Source organism: Fringilla coelebs (assembly GCF_963513975.1).
Source record: "Fringilla coelebs genome assembly, chromosome: 3".
Classification (NCBI taxonomy): Eukaryota; Metazoa; Chordata; class Aves; order Passeriformes; family Fringillidae; genus Fringilla; species Fringilla coelebs.
In genome coordinates this window covers 25565171-25584575 of record NC_140030.1, presented here as the reverse complement: position 1 = coordinate 25584575, position 19405 = coordinate 25565171, and the positions used below count along the sequence as shown (strand labels likewise).

General features: G+C 37.7%; 1 protein-coding gene across 8 annotated transcripts in view; it reads left to right on the top strand.

Annotated features, from left to right (window-relative positions):
* The window catches only part of LOC311152026 (dystonin-like), a 255181-nt gene that overhangs the window by 154149 nt on the left and 81627 nt on the right, over positions 1-19405 (top strand). For all 8 annotated transcript variants that reach the window (XM_084202770.1, XM_084202771.1, XM_084202769.1 and 5 more), the window contains 13 exons: positions 9-161; positions 2115-2348; positions 3631-3912; positions 5592-6137; positions 8544-8720; positions 11330-11453; positions 13325-13533; positions 13799-14116; positions 14288-14454; positions 14972-15128; positions 15374-15500; positions 18002-18064; positions 18855-19090. In XM_084202770.1, the coding sequence (XP_084058896.1) occupies positions 9-161; positions 2115-2348; positions 3631-3912; positions 5592-6137; positions 8544-8720; positions 11330-11453; positions 13325-13533; positions 13799-14116; positions 14288-14454; positions 14972-15128; positions 15374-15500; positions 18002-18064; positions 18855-19090 (2793 nt within the window). The remainder of the gene's footprint in view (positions 1-8; positions 162-2114; positions 2349-3630; positions 3913-5591; positions 6138-8543; positions 8721-11329; positions 11454-13324; positions 13534-13798; positions 14117-14287; positions 14455-14971; positions 15129-15373; positions 15501-18001; positions 18065-18854; positions 19091-19405) is intronic.

The following is a 19405-nucleotide window of genomic DNA, read 5'->3' as shown; positions in this document are numbered from 1 at the left end:
TAATATAGGATGTGGCTGAACGGCAGCAAGAATGCAAGGAGAAACTGCAGGAAATCTGTGATTTGCTTACACAGACTGAAAATCGACTCATCGGACAGCGACAGTCCCTTGTTATTGGAGACAGCAAGGCTGAGCTGGAACAATACCAGACCAAACAGGAGGTATGCACAGTTCTAGTCAGAGAATGTAAAGAAGGCTGAGTGCAGAGTTGAGTGACTCGACTCTTTTGTTGAGTAACAAGGCTTGTCATGTGAGAGGAGAATAAAATAGATTTGTTTGACCTACCAAAAGTAAAGGCTTTAGTGGCATGCATTTAAACTACTGCTTGTGAATACACTCCAGTATGTGCCAGTGGGAGAAGAGAAATTTCCAAATGAGAAGACACTAGAATAGGGAGTATGTGCTACACATTTCAAGAAGCAGATGTGAATTTTGTTAACATATTAGCTTAAGGTTGTTCCTGTTGAATGTGATAAAATCACACATGTTTATTATGCTCAAATAATTTAGCCAGCTTTTTAACTGGCATCAGGAAGTGTTTATTCCTGTTCACAGTACTTTGAAAAAATTTGCTGAAAGGTTTTCTCTTCCCTGAGGCTTTCCATTGCTTTGTTTTGAATTCTGGTTCTTATTACTGTTTCTTGCAATCTCTTTGGTGTCATCATGTACCAACCCCCTTTGAACTGGTCTGCTTTCCTTGCTCTTCAGCTCTCATCTCTAAGCTTTTACTCTGTCCTGATAGAAATTGAGTTTAGGATAGTTAAGGGACTAAAGGGTTTGGTACTCTTCTTCCTCCTGCTAATGCTAGTTTACTATACTGTAGATTTCCAGCTCTCTGTAAAAGGAGAAATTTCCTATTCATCTTGCCTTACTTTACTTACCTTTGAAGTAATGCATCTAGTTTTTCAAAGTTGTTCTTGTAGTCAGACACCCCTGGGGTAGCTTTTAATGTCTCTTATCTGTCTTAAAGATTTATGGCCTAAATGGGGTACTCCTGGGGAGTCAAGAACTGATACAGACTAATTTTTTTTCTATCAGCTGTTCGTGACTGCCTGGCAGACTAGTTGTTATTTTCTGACTGACTTCTTGGAATCACCATTCAAAAAGTGCCTTAGGGGGGAATGGGGGTTAAAGGCAGTCTTTTTATATCAAGTCAGAACTTCCATCCTCAGTGTGCTGTTTGAAAGGGAGCACAGAGATCTTGGTCACAGGAGAAACTTTTCTTGAATCAGGGTCCCCAGGAGAACATTTTTAATGTACTTGCTGAAGTGTTAAAATGAGCTGCAGTTTTAGCTGCTGTATTCTAAAATTGCTGCAAAATCTGTGGTCTAGAATGAGGATCAAATGTTCTGTCTTGCATCTCCAAGATTGTTACTGCACAAGAAGGTGAAAAATGTCATTGTTTCAGTAACTGGGGGAATGTATTCAACAGTGTAATCATTACAATTAAAGCTCCTATCAGATAATTGGGAGGCAGACCAGGAAAGCTGCTTTGGGTAAATTAAAACTAAAGATCTGTCCTCTATGAATTTCAATGGAAGTAAACATTCTTGAGAGACTGAAATATTATGATTGATTACAATAGAGGAAAAAAACATTGTAGGCCATCTCTGGCCTGAAAAAACCCAAGAAATATGGGAAAACTTCTACCCAGGAAAGATGATTGCAATTTTCTGACTTCTATTCAGACAGCTTATTTTCAGCGGCTTTCTGTCAGGATAGCAATGGACCAGAATTTGTCAGGAGGCTCACTTTACTACCTGCAGTGTAGCAGATTTACTTAACTCTTGATTTCTAAAAAAATAAATATATGTTCTGCATATGTGGAAACACAATATTTAAACTGTTAAACAAAGGGAAAATGTGGGCTCAGTCTGAATAGGACTGTAAGCAAACAGATTTGCAACTTAAAGAAAAAGTTAGATTGAGCTGCAACAACATTGTCAGATGCCTTTGAGTTTAATAATTGTCTGCAATTTATTAATGTATTATGTGCAGCTAGGAAGGACCAGTGTGGTGCTTACACCTAAAAGAGAGATAGTTCCAATAAAGTTAATTGGAAAGATCTCATGAATAATTTATTTACTCCTATTTGCTTTCTTTTTTATCAAAAGGAGATCCAAAAAGACATGAGAACAAGTGCCCAGACACTGGCAGAGATTGTGAAAAATACTGAAGCCTTCTTGAAAGAGAATGGAGAAAAATTGTCACAAGAAGACAAGACTATTCTGGAACAGAAACTAAATGAAGCTAAGACAAAGTGTTTGCTCCTTAGCCAGAAGGCAGAAGAGTCCAAAAAAGAACTGGATAAAGCTATGACAACAGCAATTAAGCAAGAAACAGAAAAGGTTTTTAGGCAACCGTTTCATACCTTTATTCAAAGCTTTTTCATGTCTTATGGTATAAGTTGTGCAACTTACTGTTGTGTGGTGGTTTGACCTTGTCTGGATGCCAAAAAGCCATTCCACCACTTCCTTCCTCAGCTGGACGGGGGAGAGAAAATTTAGTGAAAGTCTTGTGGGTTGAGATAAGGGCAGGGATACATCACTCATAACTGCTGTCACAGGCAGAACAGGCTTGACTTGGGGAAATTAATTTATTACTGATCAAATCAGAATAGGATAATGAGAAATAAAAATGAAATCTTAAAGATAACTTCCTTCCAGCTCTCCCTTGTTCCTAAGCTCAGCTCTGGAGTTCTCTCCCTCATTCCCACCACTGGCGCCAGGGGGATGGGGAAAGTGGGTTGTGATCAGTTCATCACACATTGTCTCTGCCACTGTGGGGCCCATCACACAGGACACAGTCCTTCATGAACTTCTCCAACATGAGTCCTTCCCAAGGGCTCCAGCAGGGTCCCTTCCATGGGATGCACTTCTTCAGGCATACTATTCCAGTATGTGGAATGACCTCATGGGGTCACAAGTTGTGCCACAAACCTGTTCGAGTGTGGGCTTCCCGCAGGGTCCCAGCTTCCTTTGGTCATCCATGTCCTCTGGAGTGGGGTCTTCAGGTGGATCTTTACACCCCTGTGGCCTTCCATGGGCTGCAGGGGCACAGCTGCCTCACCATGGGCTGCACCAGGGGCTGCAGGGGAATCTCAGCTCTGGCGCCTGGAGCAGTTCCTGCCCCTCCCTCTGCACTGACCTTGGAGTCCGCAGAGCTGTTCCTCTCACATATTCTCACCCCTCTCTTCAGGCTGCTGTTTTTCATGCATTTTTTTTACCCTTTTACTATGTGATCCCAGAGTTTTTACCACCATTGCTGATGGGCTTGGCCTTAGCAAGAGGTGGGTCCATGCTGGAGCTGGTTGGCTTTGGGTCTGTTGGACATGAAGGAAGCTTCTGGCAGCCTATCAGAGAAGCCACCCCTGCAGCCCAGCCGATTTCAAAACCTGGCCAAGCAAACCCAATATGTATTGATAACCTGTGGAGAAGTTAATATCATATTTCATTTGGGTAACTAATCAACTCTTGGTTTATTCTCTTATAGACTAAACAGCAACCTCTATATTATTCAAAAATTTTCTTTTATGTTAATGTATTTTAAATGGTTTATTTGTATATTTATTTTATATTTTGTGACCTTTAAAGAAGATTTCTAAATTGAAACTGTGAAATTTCAACGTAGGTTGCAGCCATAGAACAGCTGGAAGAAAGTAAAAATACAATAGAAAACCTTTTGGATTGGTTATCAAATGTGGATAAAGAAGCAGAGCATGGCCGGAAATTTAAGCAAGTGATAGAACAGAATGGAACACACTTTGAAGAAGGAGATGTGAAAGTTTTGGAAGGAGACGAGGATGATGTCAATGGGAATCTGCTGGAAATGCAGCAAGACATTGAAACTCGGGTGGATGGACTAGTGAAAAGCATAGATGATAATCTGAACCAGCAGTATCAGAAAGTCAAGGTACTGTTACTGGGTTTATTCAGCATTTAGGTGTATCACTCATTATTCAGCATAAGTGAACTCAATCTCATCCTGTCTGTCACAGGCTTTGGAGCAAGTACTAGGAAGATAGTAATACACAGTGCCAGGAATTTCAGTAGTTAGAATGTATTGCACATTTGTCACTTTTTTTGCTATCACTGTAGTTGTTTCCTACAAAATGAGAGAAAGGACACATTCTGCAAGGTAAATGTAAAGAGTCTTTGTGGTGAGTCTATATTTTTTGTAGTGAGAAATGGGTGCAGACAAATAAAATGCAAAAAGTAGCAATATAAATTCATACTCTTTATGTGACTTTTTCAAAATCTTGGAAATCTTTTAATCCTTTGTGACTACAGATTGCAAATTGCTGCAAATAATAGTTTACTGGAATTAAGTTTTCATTTCCTTCAACTTTAACACATGGGCAAAGCAGTGTTTCAAGGCTTCAGAATAGTGAGTTACATAAAATTACAGTGCAGCATTTTAAAAATAGATTTTCCTGGTAAGTTGGAAGCATTTAAAATAATAAGACTTTAGTTTTATTTGCTGACTTACAGCTGAGAAACCAAGAACCTTTAGTTGATTGACATCTTAAAGAAAATTACTATGCTTGTAGCTGATAGTATTTTGGATTTCCTTTTTTATTAAAAAAAAACCCAAAAAACCAAAACCCCAAAACCAACCTGAGAAAATAGGATTATTGTGTTTTGTATACATGATATTTTTACTTCTATTTTTTTGACAGTTAATTTCTGCACCTAGTGCCTGCAAAATAATTGGCCAGTGCAGTCATGAAAGGAAAACATACTGTTTATTTTATATACCTATTTTTCATGGGAGATGTTTGAGAGTGAAGAATTTTTTGAAAGAATATATTTGAAATATGCTTTTCATTTGGAATATAGTACTAGTTCCTGGACTTAAATATTTTTATGGGATTGAAAACTTTGAAAGCACAGATTGTGTCTTGATTTTTAATGTCAACTGGACCTGTTTTATAACTAACTATATTTGATAAGACTCATGGCTCTTGATTTTGAAAAATGCAATTTCAAAACACAAGTAATAATTTTTGTTCACTGAGGGTAAGAAAAAAGTATCTGTACTATGTTTGATGCTTTTATTCCTTTAGGTCTTCTTGTCTGTAATGGTAGCTACAATATAAGTAATGGGATATGGAAAGTTTTGATTTGAAAAGTTCCCTACCTTTGAATGTTTTGTTAAATCCCATTTTGAGACAGAGAATTAGGAAAATTTTGATTGCACTAAGTACACTAATTAATTTTGTTAGGAAAAGCATTAAAGAGATTGACAAAGTCAATCTACAAAGTTGTGTTTTGGAATTACAGGGGAAAATGTTTGTGTGATCTATGCATCTAGGCATTGCTCAGTTGCAGTGGTACTTGAACACTGCCATATGGTCATGGCTATATGAAAAAAATTACCATTGAATATTTTGTAATTTTTTTTAACTGCACAGAAATACGGTGACCAAGAGTCACACTTTCACTAAAATTACTAACAAAATGTAGGGTTTATAATAAACAATATGAAAATTAGAAAAGCCTTTTATAATTTTGATGGTCTTTGTTTTACATGTCCTCTATTATGGTACCATATGAGAGGGTGCTGGTTGTAATTTATTCTTTTATTTGTAGGCTCAACACGAGAAAATTATTTCACAGCAGCAGGCTATCATAGTAGCAACTCAGTCTGCTCAGGCACTGCTTGAGAAGCAAGGGCATTACCTTACCCCTGAAGAAAAGGACAAGATGCAAAGGAACATGAAAGAGCTGAAGGCTCAGTATGAGACTGCTTTGGCTGAATCAGAACGAAAAATGAAATTGACCCATTCTCTAAGGGAAGAATTGGAGAAATTTGATGCGGACTACAGTGAATTTGAAACATGGCTGCAGCAGGCAGAACAAGAACTTGACAATTTGGAGGCAGGGGCTTCTGACTTCAGTGGTATTATGGTCAAACTGAAAAGGCAGAAGAGTTTTTCAGAAGATGTTATATCTCACAAAGGTGATTTACGCTATATCACGATTTCTGGGCAAAGAGTTTTGGATGCTGCAAGGTCATGTAGCAAGAGAGACGGCGTGAAGGTTGACAAGGATGGCATTGATACTTCAGCTACATATGCTGAAGTGCAAAACAAACTGGATAGAGCTTCAGATCGCTTCAAATCTCTCTATACTAAGGTAAGTTTTATTTCTACTGAATAGTAATGACTGCTTTAATTGATTTAGCAATTTAGCAGGAGGTAGCTGATGAAATAAACACCGTGAAAAGTTGTAAATTCTTTGTTTCTCAAAGTTAGGTAACAGAACAAGATGCTTTTCTAGAAGATGTAGTTTAGTCAAGTGTCAGACAATTAAAGGTCTGAATGGATGATATTTTGTATTATAAGGAAGAAATGAGAACAGAGTTCTTCATTGTTCTTTCCTGCCTTAAACAATCTCTGAGACTGTGGCAGCTCAGAATGCCTTGAGTAATGTTTGGGGTGGAAAGAAATTGTAATACTTTCAGATGTATAATATTACTTTATGTCACTTGCAATATTTCCCACATCTGTTTATTTACTTGGCTCCCTACTAATAAAATGAGTGTAAGAAGAGGAAGTCTATGCCAAATATAGCATGTAAAGTTTTAATTTTAATTTGTATCCTGAAACAGTTTGTCCTGATATGACCTTTGTTGTCAGCATTAGGCATGAAAGAACTTAGTGATTTAAGGACAGCAATTATTTTCCACTGCTCTGCCAAGTAAACATTTTATCCTTAACAATATCAGATTAGTGTCTAACTAATGAGTAATTAGCAGTGCAAAATCCTCCATGTACCTTAGAGAGGGAAGATAATTAGCTCTCTGTGCCAGGTTCACATATGGAATCTGCCTGATAGAACTAGACAAACATCACCAACTAGTCTTACATGCCAATTTCCAGCTGTTTTCAAAAAACCAAGTGTTGTTCAATATTGTTAATATTCCAGAACTGTGAACTTTTGAGATAATTTTGAATTGAACCATTGAAGAGAGAGTTGCTGTCAGTAGCCTTTGACTGTGATATTTCATATTTTTCTAAGATCATAGGTGAACTGAACTCCTTAGAGCTTCAATGTCTACTGGTACAATGTTGGTCTGCAACAGTGGCCATCTTTATCTGGAAATTTTTATCTCTGTAAGGTTTTCATACTCAGAAATGTAAATTCTATAAAGACACGTACCTGACTGCATGGTTTAAAAAGCAGTGTAAAACTTGTTTTCTTGGCTTGTCAAGACAGCAGTACATTTACAGAAGGACATTTTCCTTTTCCTGCTAAACTGGTATGAATAGGACAGCTAAATTGAAAACTCTGTTGACATGTTAGATTTCTCCAGTTGGTTTATTGAATTACTTTGAGTATGAATGTAAAGATTTCATAGCAAAATTTTCAGAGAGCTTATTTTTATACACATAAAAATCCCATGCCAGCAGCTTGATTTGTCAATTTTCCAAATTCTGTCTTTTCAGTATATACATTTAGCAGGGTTATAAGGGACATGCTTTAAATATTTGACAATAAATACGCAGAACAAAGTACACCTTTTGTGTCTTTAAGGACAGAATTCTAAAAAGTGAGGTTGTCCACAATTAGTGAGATTTTCCAAGCTGTTTCCAATTGTTAGTAACCATTTACCTTTTGTAAAAGTTTTTTGCTTTTAATAAATACTTAGATTGTTTTTACGTTTATATAAATGTATTTGCACATGTGTGAGACATGATTTTATAGGCTTGTATGTTGAAGGAATCCTAAAGTCAGTTCTTGGTTAACTGGTTATATAAGTAAGCATGTTCTATGTCTGCCCACCAGATGGAGACCAAGTACCATTTGTGAATATTAAAATACAGTCTTGGGAAGGTTCAGAATAGAAATATTTAATGTAACTGTTTATAAATATTATGACTTGATACAATCAGATTTTGTTTGTGAAACCATCTCCAGAAAGTCTGAAAGAGTTTCACTGACTTTTTTATGTGACAATTCCCTGTAAGCATTTTGGGGCATGCTAACATATAGGACTAATATGATCTTGTTCAGATGACATTTTTAAGTGAATAAAACTAAGCATATGTACAATACCAAGCCATATCACTTTGGATTCACTATGCAGGTAAGGTAGTTATGAAAACAGTACTCCACTGTCCGTATTTTAATGAGCATACATATCTCTCCTGATTTTAAAAAATATTTCTAGCTTCTGGTGGCTTTCTACATTTCTACTCTCTACTTGCTTTCTACATTTTTGGTACCAGAGTGCTGGTAAAGAATCCTTATATCACTGAATCAAACATTATTCCTGAAGTTTTTCCTATTCTAGTACAGCAAGTAAGATTCCAGTTTGACACCTGCATCAGTGGTTTAATCCTAAATCACCCTTTAGGAGCACAGACTGGTAAGACCTGCATAGCCTGTCCAGCTGTCATGTCATAGTTCAGAAATCAGTTAGTGAAATGATGGCAGGAAAAAATGATGCAGTATAACAGGAATTAATGTATGACCTTGAGATTGGTAGCACAGAGTTTAATGCCTGTGTATTTGCTTGTTTCTTTTTCACTCTTTTAGTGTAGCATCCTTGGAAATAACCTTAAAGACCTGGTGGATAAATACCAGCATTATGAAGATGCCTCATCTGGACTTCTGTCAGGTCTCCAGGCCTCTGAAATAGCTGTGAACAAACAACTGTCAGAGCCAATTGCAGTGGATCCCAAAAATCTCCAAAGACAACTTGAAGAAACCAAGGTGAAAAGCTTTGAAATGCAGCAGCACTTTTGTCCTAAAAGGAACTGTTTTTTGTCTGGAAAACAGGATGATCTAATATAATCCAAGTGGCTGCAGGCCAGATTCTTACCTTGCATGGGGGCATGCAGCTTCTATGGTTCTGAAATTTGCCTGTCCAGAGCAATATCTGAAAAGCACTGGGTGAAAAAAAAATGGGGTACCAAGATGCCATTAGCAGTCGTGAAAGCAAGATGTGTTTTCTATCTCTTAGCAAATTATAGGGTGAAATCTGGAAAGTTTTTGAACTAAGAAAGGATTTAGTGATTATGGTTTGCTGTCAGAAGAAGGCTTGGCTAGGGTTCCAGATAGAGCAGTCCATTTGATTGTTGTCTGTGACTCTGATTTTTTTTTTGTTCACATTTGTGTGTTACTTCATTATGAAAGGGTTCATTCCAGATGAACAGTGTGATGTGAGTAGTCTGTCTGCCTGTTTCAGTTTCACCCAGTGCCATATACCCTGCAGAGAGTGAATTAAACATAATTTGTGTTGCACAGAAAAAGTGTTTATTTTTTGCCACTGAGGATGTAACTCATGACTTATGTAAATCCTAGTATAGGCAAGACAAGTTAGTGATAGAGCTTGTGAAAGTAAAACTGAATATCTGTATAAAGTGTAGGTGTGGAGAAGTCTTTAGGAAGCCAAGTATATGGTGAGTAATATAAAGTTTCATACAGTCTTCCTTTGAACTGACTATTATATTTTCTTAAACACATTCAATCACCTATACTATAAAAAAATGCAAGATTATCTGTTTTTTAGTGAGCAAGACTAATGGTCAGGCACTTCCTCACTGTTTTGTCTGTGCTTGGTGAAGTATCAGTGCAGGTCAGACACATTTGCTATTGAAAAATCATAGTCAATGGCTTTTGGAAAGTACATGCTTTAACCATTTCCCTCACATCCAGACTGAGCAGTAGTTACCTTTTTCTATGGTGTCTTTCAAATTGGCCACTGGAAATGCCCAGCACTTTGGTGCATGACAGCAAAAGGAGACAAATCACAGCCATGTTTAAGACAACAAAATTAAAAGTGTAAATTGTGAACTCCTAACAATTGAATGTTTAGGTACATTTGTGCTTCCAAGCACTGAAAGAGTAGGAATAAAACCAATTACAGTTTGAAGCTTCATTTAAACTTTTTGTTCCTTATTCCAAAATGAATTATATTCTCTACAATGCAAATTTTCATGGATGTAATACAAAAGGAGCAAGTGCTAGAGTTCTTTTTATGAAATGTCTACATGGATTACTTGCCATACAAAAGAGCACTCAATGGCTATGAGTTGGGAAGAAGGGAGAGGGGACAAAATGTCAAAAGATTCAAAGGAAGAGAAAAAACAGGAGGCTGAAGAAAGCAAGCCAATTAATGAAAGCAAAACAAAGAGTATTTCAAGGAAGTCAGGTGTTGCAAGTTAAAGCTGTCCCTTGTAGCCAACACATGCAGCTGATAATCCAGCTAGACACAGACCTTGGCAGCATGGTGAGGTCTAATCTTTTTATGGGGATTAACTGTTCTTCAGAATATTCTTCACTGCCTCTGGCATCAGCTTGCTTGCCTTCTGTTAGCATACAAGGTTTTCTGGGACTTATTTTTCTTTCTTTCTTTCTTTTTTTTTTTTTTTTACTTTCTGCATAAGTGCTAGCCTAAGCCTCTTCAGATCTCTTGGAGGCTCATTGTGTCAAATGGGTCAGCAAGATGATGTACTGTGCTCTGGCACACTCTTATGCTCTGGGTACCAGTGCTGAATGAACTGACAAGACTTCTTTGTGCTGACATAGGATTACCTTTTCATTCATATATTCATTGAGTATCAGTGAATATCAAAAATTAAATGAGATGTCCCTTCATTTTAGACTTGTATAAATTTCAATTGAATCAAAACAAACACTAGCTCAGAGGCCTGAAATAATTTAAAGATTATTTACCCTAAAGTACTCTTACACACTAGAGGGATAAAAGCACTAGAAATTGATTCAGCCTTACTGTTTTTGTTGACTCTGGAGAGAATCATGGCTGAGCTAGTCTCTGAACATGTGTTCCTTGGTTAGATGGACAAACCTAGGCAAAATTCAGCCACACTGCTTCAGGGGTTCCTGACTGTGAAAGCAATAATCTTGTTTCAAGCTATTCCTGTTTGTGCTACAATATCAGCCTGATCCTTTGTCAATACCACTGCTGGTGAATGTGTAACTGCTGCTGTTGATTGTATGCTTTTCCCTCGGAATTGTTTTTAGATGCTGAGTTTAAAAATGTGTTTATAATAGTCTGTACAAAGGGTCTTTAGAAACAATTAATCAAAAGATACATTTGAAGTTACATGGAAGAAATAAGTTGGGTCAGACAAGTATCCTAAAACATAAGGTAAAAAAGATGGTGAATGAAGTAAAACAAGGGCCAGAAGGTTAACAGCAGCCATAACCACTGGCCAGGATTTTTCTTAAGGAGACATCACAAATTGAGTTAGGTTATTCCAAGTACTGAGTTTAGGTTTTGTGACGTATCTCAAGTCTTGCTTATGTAAATATCAACTGTACTGAAAAGCATAACTGATAATAGTGGAATTTTACAGGTTCTTCAGGGACAAGTGTCTAACCACCAAATTGCTGTAGAAAAACTGAAAAAAGCTGCTGAAGTGTTATTGGACACAAGGGGAGAGCTGACACCAGATAAAGATGAGATTCAGAAAACACTGGGTAAAATATTTGCTTTTCTTAATGCCTCTTTTTTTATCACTTGTGCCTGCATGCATGTTCTGGAAGAGAAAAATTACAGAGCTTCCACATTCTTATTTCACTGTTCAAGACCATGTTTTGTTGAGTCATAAGTCATTACAACACAGTAATTTTATTGTTGGTCTCTCTCCTTCATGGATCCATATGCTTTTCACTGTCATTTCATGTTTTTCTTTTTACAGAAATAGGCATTGCTGAGCAGAGGTCGTGATTTGCTGAGGATCATAAATTCCTCAGTGGAAAATGACTCCAAGGAGCCTGTTTACAAGCAGTTATTTGAAGTTTGCTTAGCTTAGGAATTACTTCCTTCTAACTTTAAGAAAGTGCCTATGAAGGGGTTGATTGTGGCAGGCTGCCAGATGCCCACCCACCTTCTCTCTCACTCCCCTTGCTCAAGTGGACAGGGTGAAAATTAAGATTGAAAAGTCCATAGGTTGATATAAAGATTGGGAGATCACTCACTTTTTACTGTCATGGGCAAAATAGACTTGACTTGGCAAAAATTAACTTTCATTTATTGCCAAATAAAAACAAGTTTGGGAAATGCCAAACAAAGACAAATCACAGCAACATTATCCTCCACTCCACTCATTTTTCCAGGCTTACTATCACTTCTTCCTTCCCAATCAGTCCCCCTCCCTCCCTGCCAAACAGTGCAGTGTGGATGGGAAATGGGTACCTGTGGTCAGTCTGTAATTTCTCTGCTGCTGCTTCCTCCTCATATTTCCCCTGCTCCAGTGAGGGACCTCTCCACAGGCTGAAATCTTTCAGGCTAATATTCTTTCAGTGTGGATGTAGGCTGCATTTCCTTCAGGAAATATCCACCTCCTCCAGCCTGGGTCCTCTATGTGCTGCAGTGTGGTTATCTGCTCCTCTATCCTCCACAGGCTTCAGGAGAATCTCTGCTCCAGCACCTGGAGCATCCCTCTTTCTTCTCTGACCTTCATGTCTGCAGGGCTGTTTTCATACTTTCTTTTCCCTCATTTTTCAGTCCCATGCAGTCTTTTCCCTTTTCTTAAATGCATTTTTCCAGTGGCACCACCAGTTTGGCTGAGGAGCTCAGCTGTGCCCTGTGGTGAGTCAGCTGGAGTTGGCTGGAACCATCTGTGTCTTCCATGGGGCAGCCCTTGACCTCCTCTCACATGAGCCAAAAAAACTTGTCACTGACAAACCCTTACCACCACCAAAACCTTACCACCTACACCTAATACTCTTTCCTATCTGTTGTGAGAAGTAGCACAGCATGGCATTCACCTGTTGCTGTGTGAAGTTTGAAGATGCTCTCTGTGTATCACCCAGCTATCTCTTCATAGAATCCCAGAAGTAACTTGCAGAACAACAAAACAGAACAATGGTGGCTTGACTCTTTGGAGTTGGTGATAAAACTCTATGGGAGGTACATGGAGCTTGTAGCTTTCAGAGAGTTATTTTGAAAGTGTTGGATGTGTAATCTGGAACCATCTGGAAGAACCTCTCAGATCTCACAGTAACATAAGAGACACAATTGTTGAAAACCTGTCTTAATACTCTGCTATTTTATTTCCTGGGAACAGTCAACAGCTGTCTTAAGCTAGAGCTACATGGAAACCAGTTTCTAACACTGGGAACTACAGCTGTATGCTATTCCCTCATTTCCCTTGTCCGATGTGTATCTTGGCTCTGTTTGAAGTTCTTGGTCTTTGCTTCCATGTTTTTACTGACTAAAGCTGACCTTTTTTTTTTCTTCATCCTAATGTAGCAATTTTTGACTCAACTGGTGAGTGCTGGTGAAGTAAGCTAAAAGCTTAGTTTGGCTAGAAGAATAAATTGAAATATAATCTTCTCTTTATCAGATGATATTGTGGAAAGATATGACAATTTATCCAAATCTGTGAATGAAAGGAATGAGAAGCTTCAAGTAACTCTGACACGATCCCTAAGTGTACAGGATGGTTTGGATGAAATGCTTGATTGGATGGAAGGAGTTGAAAAGAGCCTTAAAGAACAAGATCAAGTGCCTTTGAATTCTGCTGCTATTCAGGACATTATTAGTAAAAGCATTGTAAGTAGCCTTCTTTGAAAAAAGAAACAGTTGTTTGATAGTTCAGATTTAAAGAAAGAATTAAAATATTAGGTTGGCACCTTTTATGGATTAAAAATATGAAAGAGAACTGTTGTATGAAGTGAAACTGCTCATAAAGGTTTTTGTAGCTGGAATAATTACATCAATGGTCTAGCTGTAGTGGTTTGTTGCTTTATATGGCAGATGAATTTCACTTGTTAAAATTTAGTTGCAAGTAATACAAAGTAGTTCTTGTATGTTTCAGATGCTAGAACAAGACATTGCAGGTCGCCAAAGCAGTATAAATACTATGAATGAAAAAGTGAAGAAGTTCATGGAAACAGCAGATCCATCCACTGCATCCACACTGCAAGCTAAAATGAGTGAGCTTGCAGGACGGTTTTCTGAAGCAAGTAACAAGCATAGAGAGAAGCTTATGAAAATGGAGGAATTGAAGACTAAAGTGGAGTTATTTGAAGGTCTTTCAACAAAACTACAATCATTTTTAGATGAGAAAAACCGGGCTCTAAGTGAGACAGAGGCACCAAGAAAGGATGTTAGTGAAGTGTCTCAATACATGCAGGTACTAGCATTCAATTTTTATGTGTTGTGGGTTCTTAGTCTAACTCATTTAAGTGACAGAAAAAGGAAAAAGGCATGTTTTTTTTTTCCAGCATTGGTTGCTTAGCTAAAATCAAGAGTTTAATTTTGAAAGAGTTAAGTCTAATATGAAGAATGTAAACCTATTTTGCAGGAAGCTAGTGTAGAATTGGCACAACACAAAAAGGATCTGGAAGTTTTGAAGCAGCTCCTTGAAGAACTTTCATTCCATGCTCTTCCTGGAGATAAAGCACTGGTATCAGAAAAAGTAAATGCTTTGTCAAAGAAATTCAAAGAGGTAGAGGAGACAATAAAAGAAAAGTAAGTTGGATAATCAGAGTGCTTCCATTTTGTGTGAATGTTGTGATTACTGCTATCCTTTTGTATGCAATCTGAAGACATTGCAGTTGACCAGAGTAAATAAGGGATTTTTTTCTTGGAAGTAAAAGATTCTGTTTGAAGATCCATCTGTCTGGCCCAAGAGCTCTAAAAAGACCATAAAGATATGTAATTTTTCAAATTCTGTGACATTCACAGGATTCTTGGCAATTTTAAGAAAACCCTACTTCTCCCCTTCTGTGATAGAGCATAAATTGCTGCTTGTGTATGTTGCTTTAAAGTACTTTTTGGCATCAGGCTGCAAAGGGAAATTGGAGAAATTGTAAGAGATTCCGTAGAAGTTACCTTTGCAGTAAGATGAGGTTTTGCACATTCTGCTTATAGCCATAAAATTAGCTTTTTGACACTTAAAATATAGGAATAGTTATATCAGATGAATAATATTTGTTGATGAATTCTTAGAAGGAATACTGTCATTCCTTTGTCTTTAATTGTCTAGAGAAGAGGATGTATCATCTTGCCAGAAACAAATGGATGCTTTTGAGCTCCTTGTAGAATCATTAAAGAAATGGATAAAAGAGACGACAGAACGAATTCCAGCAGCACAACCCTCTCTGAATACAGAGGAGTTAAAGAAACCTTTGGAGGATACATTGGTAAGCCTTTGTAGAAGTGAAATCTGGCTGAAGGAAATAAGGTACCTATTACTAATAGTGAAATACAGATTTAAGGTGTAAGCAGCCACAGTAATTGGGACTAGGGGGTCTGCATTTACATTCCCATTTGCTTTTGTAAGTTTGCAACAGATTCCCAAGCAGCAAAGTTGTTCCTTTCTGTACACTAATTCTCATAAGTTTGAAGTCAGTTTTGTAATGAACAAATTACTATCTTTCTTAACCAGAATTTAAAAGATGAATGGACATTAAAAGCACCTGAACTGCAGAAAATGAACAGCAGAGGAACTTTGCTGTGTAACTTAATCACTGCTGTGACTTCTCCTGCAAAACTGAGAGCAGTTGCCAAATCAGGTATGCTTTTGTATAATCAGGTAAGTCTAACATTCCAAGAATTTTTAAAACCTTCAAGACAAAAATTAATATTGTTTCACCCTTGGATTAGCATTCTGAATATTATGGTTTGTGAGAAAACACTTAGCCATGTCTCTTCTGACCATTGTTGGCTGTGATTCTATTTAAACTGTCTAGCTGCTGTAGTAATTCAGCACACATTCTCATTGTTTTACTCTGCCAAAATAATGGTAAAGTGTGCTGATGTAAAAGTTTAGCATGTCCTAGAGTTATTATGTAATAGTGAATAAAATGGCAGTTTCACAGTTGCCTTCACCTCATCCCAGAAAGCTTCTGAGAATGAGAAATTCACTTTTTCTGATCAGTGTTGAGTGCTTCACATATCCATCAAGTCTGCAAGCAGGAAAAATACAAACCTTGCTTTGCAAACTCTGATGTACCTGCACAGAGATGCCTATTTATTGGCCAAAAGGCTATTCTGTGACACCAAGCAAACACAGAAAGGTTTGTAGATTTGTGGAGTTTTTGTTAGAAGGGTAATGAGGTGATGGTTTATATAAAAAATGAGCCTAGGTAAATGTACTCATCCTACCATGAGTATCATAATTAGTATTAGTCAGTGTTTTACAGCACAGAAGGGAAACAATTTTGTATCTCAGCATGATTTTCCTGGGCCAAAATGTGTTTTTTGTCTAGACCTTCAGCTAAATTCTACTGGCAATCATAATTTAAAGATAACAAGTCTGTTTCCATGATTTTTTTTTACTCTAGTGCTAAATATTAATTTGTTTTACAAAAACCAGTAATTCTGCCAAGTATCATTCTAGACATAGTTCAAGGACATTGGGGCATTTTAATGGCAATAAGCACATTTTCAGTCAATTCTTGAACTGACTAGGTCTGGAAATAAATTCAAGTGGCCCTCATTGGTCATCTCTAAATGACTAGGAGGCTGGGGACTGACAGAGGATACCTACTGGGCAAAAGTAGGACACTTTCTTTCTTATATCTCTTTGTAATAGCTGCCTCTGGTTTTGTTTTTGGTTTTAGTTTGGTTTTTTTTGTTTTTTGTTTTTTGTTTAGTTTGTTGGGTTTTTTTTTAACTTAAAATAAAAATCTTTCAAAGAACATTTTGGAATCTTCTATGATCTATTTGGGCTCATTCCTCTGCCTCTTTTCTACTCATATGCATCCAAATAGAAAAAATAGTTTAAATAGTTTAATAGCTATCATATAAGAGCAGCTATAATCCTCCAGACCAGAACATTTGCCCTCCTTGACAAGAGCTGTACCGTGTATCACTTTACTGCAGTTATAAATACCAGAGTCCATCTAAAAGAGTGCGAAGATCTACAGGACTCTGGCTGGGGTCTGTGACTTCTCTTATCTGGTTTGTTTTCTCTTGCCATCCTCCAGCTGCCACTAATGTGGTCCTCACTGTCCAGCTGGTACTGTGCACAGCCTTTTCCAAGACAACCATTAATCTTCCTCTGCTAATTGCTCTTCTGGGAATGCATGTGTGCAGGAGAGCGGGAAGTGATTCTCCCTGCAGCTCTCTGCAGTGTGATCTCGTGGTCCTGCTCTTTGGTCTGACTCCATTTTACAAAGCCCATTAGCTCTGGTTTCAGGGGCTCTGATATTATGGTTAATCAGTAGGGCTGCCTTAGTGAGTGGCTGCCTCAGAGTAAGGATTTCAGGTATAAGAGTGCCCTATTGCAATTCCTGTCATGGAGCAAATGTTTCAGTCTTGCTTATGACAAGATAGGGAGGGATTAATCCTGTTGGTTTCGAGAGCTTTCTGTGCAGAGTTACAATGCACATAAACCACAATCTTTTTTAAGTTGGAAAAGACCCTTAAGATCATGAGGTCCAAACACTAACTCAGCACTGCCAAGTCAGCACTAAACCATGTCCCCAAGCAGAACATATACATGTTTTTAAAATACCTCCAGGAACGGTACCTCAACCGCTTCCCTGGTGGGTAAAGGTGCCCTAAGTAAGCAGTTGTGGTTGTGGTGTCTGCAATAAGCACTCTGGGCCTCCTTGCTGTTTAATGTTTAGTGCTCTCCCCAGTCACAGCATTTGCCAGCTCATCTTCTCCCAGGCTATACCTGTCCCAGCTGGGTAAAACTGTGTTCTCAGCAGGGTCCTTTGGGGGAGAGGAAAGAAGTGCTGTCAGCAATCTGGATGTGAACAGGCCTCACAGCTAGGGCATAGAGCTTTGGCTCTGGTCAGTGGTTTAGTACAGAATTGCAAGCAGCAGGACTGCTGATACACCATACATATGTGCACCCTTGTAAGGCCATGCATGTACATCCCACCCTCTATGCACATGCTCTGCCTAGGTGATAACCCCTTATGGTCCTGGCTGGCTGGAGCTTCGATCTTGAGGTTGCAATGACAGCTATGGATCATGCTGTTTTGAAGAGGAAATGAAGTGGTGGGGTTATTGTGGGAAAAGGCTCAGATAAGCAAGAGGCTTCGTCTCTTTTGATCCATAGGTGGCACAATTTTAAATGGTGAAGGAGGAGCTCCAGGAACTCAAGATTTCTTGAAAAATAAAGGTCAGTAAAAATTTCAGCATGTGATAAAGACTTGTTGCTTGCCAATCACTGTTAAATGTGGAAGTATTTTTAAATGCTGTACATAAATCTGCTTGTAGCAGTCATTATTAGACTGAAATTTCACATCACATAAGACAATTACATTGACTAGGGCATGATATTATAAGTAGTTATAACAATACCTATCTTATTATTTTCTTTGAAGACCAACCAAATCTGGCCTTGTTTTCTGAATCAATATATACTTTTATAAATGTATATGGGGATGCCTATTTTAATATAAGGCATGACTTTTGAGAAATACCTTTCAATGAGGATTGAACTTAAACACCCATCAGTATTCACCACATGTGTATACACAAATATATATATACAAAGACGCCCATTTTATATACATTTGTATCACTGTCACCAACTCTTTCATAGACACAAAGGAATTTTTATATAAGGACTTCAGAGTAGCTGAACTGTAGTCCAGTATATTCAACTTTTGGTCATGGAATTGTTACTTAAAATACTAAAACAGCAAAGGGTAGAAAGATTGAAACGTGTCTGTGCACTTGTATGTATTGAAATGGTGAAATAAGAAGTTCTTGCAAGTAGGAACTTATATTAGCTCATTCAGATGGAGTGTTGCCACATTTAGAGTGGATTGGGAATAACTCTAACATATTCAGTGACTTCTTAATTAGAGGACTATTAACTACTGTTCAGTACTATTTCACTACAATCAGTATTGTTTCAAGGGCTTGTAACTTCTAACACAGTCTTCATGCACCTCTTTTTACAGAACTGACTACTGTTCAACAAGCTATGTCCAATGTAAATCACAGCTATGAAGATTTGGGAGTTTTATTGAATGAAAAGATTTCAGAATTAGAAAGTATGCTTTCAAAAATGCAAAATATTCAGGAAGAATCGGCCTCAATGATGCACTGGTTGCAAAAAATGGACAAAACTGCATCAGACTGGGAAGCTGCTCCAACAGATAGTGAAGCAGTTAAAGCCCAAGTTGAACAACATAAGGTACTTTGTGCCTTCAAACAAATACTTTTTCTTGTAGTTATTAGGCAGATGCTATGAAATAACTGATACCTCAGTCTAGCTTAATGTTACAGAGAGTATTTAAATGATCCTGCTAAGCATATTAGTCAGGCTTAGAGCAAATCTGGCAAACTGTGTCAGTGGAGTAAAGGAACACTGTGTCAGAGAGAATGAGTTTTGCAGGTCAGAAAATAATAATTTTGGTGGACATTTTGAAAAGGTGAGGCTATGCTGATTGTGCAATAAACTTTTTTAATCTCAGTAGTTTAGAGGTTTATAATAGATTACTTTTCATAT